Raw genomic sequence first — 7,544 nt, forward strand, 5'->3', positions numbered from 1 at the left:
AACAATATATGATGTAAAATACATCACCAAAAAGTGCTAGATGTAAAACGCATCAGCCATGCCACGGCCGCTCCGACAGATGCTGTAAGTACTGTTCACTCTGAACTTAACTGAAGAAAATGAACTTCACAGTCGAAACTGAATTTTACTATCGAAACTGATTGAACTAGTAACAGAGCATTGCAATAGATGTTTAGGGCGTTCGAGCACTAGTAGCAGAGAAGCAGTGATCTAAATCAGCACTAGTAGGGAACACACTAGCAGAGAGATAGTCATGAAGTAGCACCGCGAGCGAGTGCTAAAGCAGAAACTCTTGTAGCTGCCAGAGGTTGTGCAGCAGCAGCAGCGCAAGCGAGAGCAAGAGCAGTGCAGCGGCACGAATGAAAGCAGGAGCAGTGCAGCAGCGCGACCGACAGCAAGAACAGAGCCGTAGCAGCTGCAGCTAGTGCCATTGTGGAAGTCGCCGCCGAGGAAGCAACGACATGGGGGAGAGACGCCATGGATGATGTGGCCAGTGACGGCGCCGTCGATGGAGACACGCCATGTCTGCTCCATATTGAGCACTGGCAGCCCTATGAGATCGAATAAAAGATAAAATGCAGCGGTGTGTGTAGAACCTCCTTGGTTGCGCCGAGTTGGCCTCGGCTTCATCGGAGGAATTGGTGAGGGAGCTGCGGTTCTGGTGGGGCAGGTCAAGACGGCGCTGTGGGGATTGAGGTGGCGCGATAGACGAGGCGAACATCGGGGCAGCTCCTTGGAGGTGGAGAACGGGGCGGCTGATCCGGCGGGACGATGAGATCGACAACGGATCCTCGTCCGGTGCGGTGGATGAGGGACGACAAGCTGTTGCGGTGGACGACATAGTCGGGGAAGAGTCTCCGGCTGGGCGGCGGTCGGGAGGTCGAGGAGGAGCGTGGGGTTTCGTGGGTTTTGGCGGCCTCGGTGTACGAATGGAGGGGCCGAGGGGGGAGGGGGGCCAATCTTAGGGACGCGCTTGTCTGAAATGTAGGGTAAGTTACCAGCGTACCCCCACCGGTTTTGACAGCGCAACGTGGAGCTTCATTTTCTGCTGAGGGGTAGAAGGGGGATTTCGCATGTCTGGGCTGCGGGAGCGATTTCGGATGAGGAGGGAGTTCTCGCGCGCGTCCAAATTTCGGGATAACAAGGCGCGGTGCGGGTTGAAGAAGCTGGAGTTTCAAAGCAGGTGAGACAAAAGATACTCGAGCTTGAAAATTTCGGGATAACAAGGTGTGGATTCCTTGTTCGACAGAACAAAGTTAACGTGTAAAAAAACAATTCATACAAGACACAAGAGAGTCATGTCCCCTTTTACTATATTGCTATAGATGCCATTAAAAAAACTACAAGAAAAATGTAAAAAAAATTGGGAGAACAAGATTACCCTGCACAGTACCAAATCGATTCGCACTTCCCTCAACAAGAACAAAAAACAAATCAATTCCCACCAAAGAAAGAGTAATGTCCCTTTTTATATGATTACAGATGCCATGATCTCGAATTTCAATTTTTGAATCCACGTTATGTTGAATTCGAATATATCGTTAGGTGACCTTGCGGTTTATAATTGATGTAGTCGTACATTTTGATCTTCCATCATATATGAACATTTTACTCCACCATGTGAACATATATATTGTCGTCTACCATATGGTCTAAATTTGAATCAATTTTCCTTATTTGAATACGATTTTTGTCAAGTTATACAATAATATAAATATTATCTTGATAACAAAAAACATACATATAGCAGTAATCATATTTCACTATGAACTACATGTACCATACGCTCTCCAATTCAAATATTTGTATCCATTTTATGTTGAATTCAAATCATAGTACATTTTTGGTCTAGGTAGCGAGATGTTTGGGATAATCTAAACCCTGTTTTCATACGTATAATTTTTGGCTGAATTGGGACAAGTTTTCATATAAGCCTCTTGCAAAACCGGAGATTCTCTCAACAAGCCTCACAGTTCCGAGAGGGAATGTGTCACCTTTGTGTGCGAAACGATATACGCTGCCTCCCCCCTGATTTTATTTACAGAGGCAACATAGAACTATATGAGTGCCCTGTTAAATTTTGGAATTATTTTGGGTTCATTTGGCCTTTTTGTACATTAATTGAGTTTCTGGACTTTTAATGTATATAATCTAAATATGAATTGCATGCACATGCTCCGGTGCACCAAAGTGGGTTGAAAAATCACATGTGTGTCCTTGGTTGAATTTCTAGGTCCCATGGAAGAAATGAGAATGAAATTCAAACATCTGGGCATCATGACTCGGCCGAGAACATCAAGAAACTTTGATTTTAAATTCATGTAAATCCAAAACTCGCCTAGAAATCATGAAACTTGGCATGGTGTCATGTCATGGCACTAACATGTTGTGGTATAAAATTGGGCCGATTTGGAAGCTTGTGGTTCTAACAGGGAACGTGCCACCTTTGAGTGTAAAACGATATACGCTGCCCCCCCCCTTTGAGTTTAACAAAGGCAACATAGAACTACATTAGTGCCTTGTTAAATTTTGGAATTATTCCGGGTTCGTTTGTCGTTTTTTATACATTAATTGAGTTTCTGGTCATTTAATGTGCATAAGTCAAATTTGAACTACAAGCACATGCTCTCGTGCACCAAAGTTGGTTGAAAAATCACATTTGTGTCCTCGAGTGAATTTCTAGATCCCATGCAAGAAATGAGAATCAAATTCAAACATCTGGGCATTGTGGCTCGGCCGAGAACATTGAGAAACTTGGTTTTAAAATTCTTGTCAATCCAAAACACGTCTGAAAATCATGAAACTTGGCGTGGATGTCATGTCATGGTACTACCATGTTGTGGTAAAAAAATTGGCCGAATAGGAACAGATTTTGGTATAAGCTTCTTGCAAACCCAAGCTTCTCTCAAGAAGGCTCGTGGTTCTGAGAGGTTACGTGCCACCTTTGAGTGCGAAACGATATACGTTGTCCCCCTTGAGTTTATTTACAAAGGAAACATAGAACTACATGAGTGCCCTGTTAAATTTTGGAATTATTCCGGCTTCGTTTGGCCTTATTTACACATTAATTGAGTTTTTGGTCATTTAATGTGCATAATTCAAATTTGAACTACACGCACATGCTCCCATGCACCAAAGTTGGTTGAAAAATCACATTTGTGTCCTCGGGTGAATTTCTAGGTCCCATGCAAAAAATGAGAATCAAATTCAAACATCTGGGTATCGTGGCTCGGTCGAGAACATTGAGAAACTTGGTTTTAAAAACATGAAACTTGGCATGGTGTCATGTGATGGTAGTACCATGCCGTGGTAAAAAAAATTGGCCGAATAGGAACTAATTTTGGTATAAGCTTCTTGCAAATCGGAGCTTCTCTCAAGAAGGCTCGTGGTTCTGGGAGGGAACGTGTCACCTTTGTGTGCATAATTCAAATTTGAAATACAAGCACATGTTCCAGTGCACCAAAGTTGGTTGAAAAATCACATGTGTGTCCTCGGGTAAATTTCTAGGTTACATGCAAGAAATGGGAATGACATTCAAAATTCTGGGCGTCGTGGCTGGGTTGGAAACATTGAGAAACTTAGCTTTTTAATTCCTGTAAATCCAAAACACGCATGAAAATAATGAAACTTGGCTTGGTGCCATGACATGGCACCAACATGATGTGGTAAATTTGTAGTCCGATTTGCGAAGGCGCACACATTAACAATCAACAAAGTCATTTTGGAACAAGTGCTGTCACGTCACAATCGGAAACACAAGTATTGTTGAAACCGTGGGCGTTCTACTTACTAGTACCATTTACGTGCCGCCACGCGTCCCCATTTTTTATTAGCTAGGAGGCATTGTGCAGGGTAGCTATTTGAGTAGTACGAGAGGCGTGCGATCAGACCCCTGCGCGTGCTTATCGGGAGGAGAGCCCTTTGACCTCCATCTGCCATCCACCTCTCTCCCAAGGTCTCCATTAATGGTGCCCGAACCTCTATTTAATGGCGTGGCTATGTCTCACTCGACTGAGATTTAATAGAGAAAAAAGAAAATCTGAAAGCACGGATCTTGATGTAAGATCTGACGGACCTATATAGCATCTACTGTGACTTATAGCAAGAATGATGAATATATATGGACGATTAAATTTTTTTTGATCAAAGAAGGGCTTGTCCCTTCCGATTTTCATTACTGAAAACCACCACAATTCACAAGAAGTTCAGCACAACTCCAGCCTAACACGAAGGACTAAAAGCTACCAGATTGAAATTGCAACATCCCAAGAGGCCAACAAAGGCCAAACATCCGTGCTAGAACCCAACATTACAACCGACGACACAATCCACATCCTAAACCGATTATTACATCAAAAGAAACCAGGAAACTGAAGGAAGCCCAGCAGCAACTAGAAGAACAGCAACGCCAGGGTCGCCACAGCAAGAGTTTTCTTCATCCCAGCCTCGCAACATTGATCTTCCACAGAAAGATAAGGACGATTAATTGTCTTACATAATTAGAAAGATAATTAAAAAATCCACATGTGGCTACACCCGAAATACACAAGGGCAAAAGAAGAAGGAAGACAAGGATCTAGCTCGCTGATCTCTACTTTCTTGATGCGTTGCTGCAGGCCGCGGGAACTAGTCTCCGCGGCGAGCGGTGATGAGCTCTTTCGTGTCCTCAAGACACTGCTTGAGAACATCCACGGATTCCTCCACCAGCCTTTGGCGCTCGTTGCGGAGCATGTCATTCTCGTCCATAAGTATCTTGACGATGACGCCGGTCCTCTTCAACAAGGCACTGGTATCCTCCTACTGGTCTGCACTTCGGACGATCTTCTCCCTCAGCAGGTCACGCTCGGCCTGGAGCCTCTCATTGCCCTCCCTTAGTGCGCTGATAGCCTGTTCAAACGAGGCTTTCATGTCATCCTGCAACCTCGCAAAACGGGAGATCTGATCCATCTGGCCATGGACGATCGCATGCATACGCCTGTAACAGTCGTCGCCTGCACGCGAGAAATTTTCCCAGGCCGCCGCGGCGCGGTGGGACATCTCTGCCGCATTCGTGGCGCGGCGAGACATCTCTGCTACTTCCGCGGCATGGCCGGACCAGTCTGCTGCATCAACGGCGCGGCAGGACCTCCGTGCTGCTTCAGCGGCGCGGTGGGACCTCTGTGTTGCTACTTCCGCGCGACAGGACATGTTGGCTGCTCTCACAGTGAGGCGAGACATCTCTCGTGCTTCCGCTTCCATGCTCGCCTCTCCCTGGTGGCAATCTCTCGACCCAGAACTCACGCTGGCCATGGCAGACGCAAGGGAAGGATGCTGAATGGCTTGTTTGTTTTTGTGGATGAGGAGTTGAGGAGGAATGCGCAGTCATCTTGGCATACTAGTATTTATAACCGAGTACTAATACGCTCCTAAGTGGGAAACCGTTTAGGTTGTGATCGATGTGAACAGGTTTGCAATTCAATATAGCGTGGAGTAATTTGGAATGTGACGAGACGCAAGCTCAAAATTTATTGACGGTTCAAGTTTCGAAGTGCGGCACTATTCCCGGATGGAGTACTTCTTTTTCTACTCTATCCTTTCCGGTTTTATAGGGCTTATCTCAAAATTTTAGTTTTTCCATTTTATAAGGCTCAATTTGGTTGCTCCCCAACACATGTTCAGATTCCAAGGTGCATTAAATCATTGCATGCAAGTATTAAGAGAAAATTGACAAATGCATGTACTTTATGCATGCATGCATTGCAATTAATGCATTGATAAACATATTTTTTTATCTCCACCAAAACCCACCATTTCTTAAGCTAAAGTAGACCAAGGTAATCCCTATATTAGCATATTACTAAGATAAATAGAAGGCACTGTAGAAAAATTTAGGACGTGAGCTTGTCAATCTGAATGTGGAGGGACACAAGCTTAGCCCCGGCCAGCAGCTTGGGCGGAACTGTCAAGAAGGTTAGCTCCTGCACGTCGACGTCGCCGGGATCCTTGCTGCTTGTCACCTCCATTTCCACCTTGACGGCGTCGGTCGTGCCTTTGGGCTCCCCCGGCGGGCTGTTCGCCCACAGCTTGGCCACGTAGTGCGGCAGTGGGGACGCCCCCGCTCTGATGCAGACGACCGACACGACGGTAGGCGCACCGATGTCAAGCACGCCGCCGACCAAGAAAAACGCACGGCGGTCCTCCTCCGCGAACAGCAAGAGCCGTGGCTCCGACAGTGGCACTTGCAGCTGGAGCACCTTGCCGTACTGGATCCTGTGCATGGGCATGGGATGCGCGATGCTGATGTGGTGGTAGAGCGCCGGCGACGGGCCTTCGTAGCCGCAGAAGGGCACGGGGCATTTGCAGGGCGCGAGCAGACACACGCTTTGGTGATAGGCGAGCTTGTGATAAGTGACGTAGAGCCCACAGCCTTTGTGCGGGCACTCCACCCTCACCGACGAAAGGACGGAGTCCACCGCCATGTTCCGCACGTCGAAGCCATCGCCGCGCTCGGACTTCTGGCACTGCCGCTGGTTCCCGGGGCGCTCGACACGGCAGTCCGCGCAGGCCAGGTGCCCTCCCTTGCACTGCAGAAATCAATCGAACAACACATCAATCAAGAAACCTGCACCTTGCTCAATCAGCCGAACGGATGAGGTGTATTCGAACCTCATACACTGGAGGCGTCAAGGGGCGGAGGCACAAGGGGCAGTGGAGCACGGTGAGGTCCATCGAGACCTTAGAGAGCTCCATTGTCGGGTCTTGTTCGGTATGCATGATCTCGCCCTCCTCGTGCACAACCATCTCTTGACTTGGGCCGGGGTATTACAAAGCTTTACCGTCACATATTTTATACTACTTCAAGGTGCATTAAATCAAAACATGCAAGTATCAAAAGGAGAGTCACGGCATGCATGCATGCGTTGTAATTAATGCATCAGTAAACGCAAATTATTGAAATATATCGAGTGCAGTGCTTTGATGTGTCGCGTCAACTCGTACATCAACGAGAAGTCTGATTATCCTCTCCCACGCCGACTTAACTACACATGCCTTTGGCTGTATGACAGGTTGGCCACACACCTGTTGGGCCCACCTGTCATGCACGCAAAGGCAGGAGCGTCCCTCCCTCGCCCATGAGCGTGGTGGCTGGCAAGACTAGGAGAAGCTTTCGCTACATGCTCTCCCTCCCGCACGCGGTCGACATGCAGTAGTTCAATCGGTGTCAGATGGCCAGAAGCGTACTGTAGTACTCCTCCAGTGCAGTAGTACTCCATCATTGTTCGACTTCCCGAAGAGGCGAAGAGCCAAGCGCAGCCCGGACGCTCCTGTGGCAATTTCATATGTAGAGTAGTCTAGGATAGCGTGTACCGTGCCTGTAAGCTTAAAATCGTTGGGGTCAGATCCATGCTATGTGGCCGCCAGCACCCGGGTCGACGTGCGCGGAACGGAAGGGGGGCATCACCCCGGTTGGAGCGCCAGTAATTCATGAATATAGTGAGTGGTCATATCACAAGTCTTTCCAGCAGTAACGCGTCGTCAAATCG

The 7,544-nt window shown here is 47.4% G+C and overlaps 1 protein-coding gene across 1 annotated transcript; it reads right to left on the reverse strand.

Annotated features, from left to right (window-relative positions):
- Positions 1–5,888: 5,888 nt before the first annotated feature.
- LOC147968035 (uncharacterized) lies at positions 5,889–6,284 on the reverse strand. Its single transcript, XM_087522847.1, has one exon. It carries the CDS (start codon positions 6,282–6,284, stop codon positions 5,889–5,891), a length of 396 nt encoding a protein of 131 aa, XP_087378973.1.
- Between the last annotated feature and the right edge of the window lie 1,260 nt (positions 6,285–7,544).

Source organism: Triticum urartu, chromosome 5A (genome assembly GCF_056163025.1).
Source record: "Triticum urartu cultivar PI428250 chromosome 5A, HENAU_Tu73, whole genome shotgun sequence".
In the NCBI taxonomy this organism is placed as follows: domain Eukaryota; kingdom Viridiplantae; phylum Streptophyta; class Magnoliopsida; order Poales; family Poaceae; genus Triticum; species Triticum urartu.

What these genes read in the sequence shown, in the direction of transcription:
- LOC147968035 (XM_087522847.1), bottom strand. Translation starts at nt 6,284, where the DNA reads ATGCCCATGCACAGGATCCAGTACGGCAAGGTGCTCCAGCTGCAAGTG.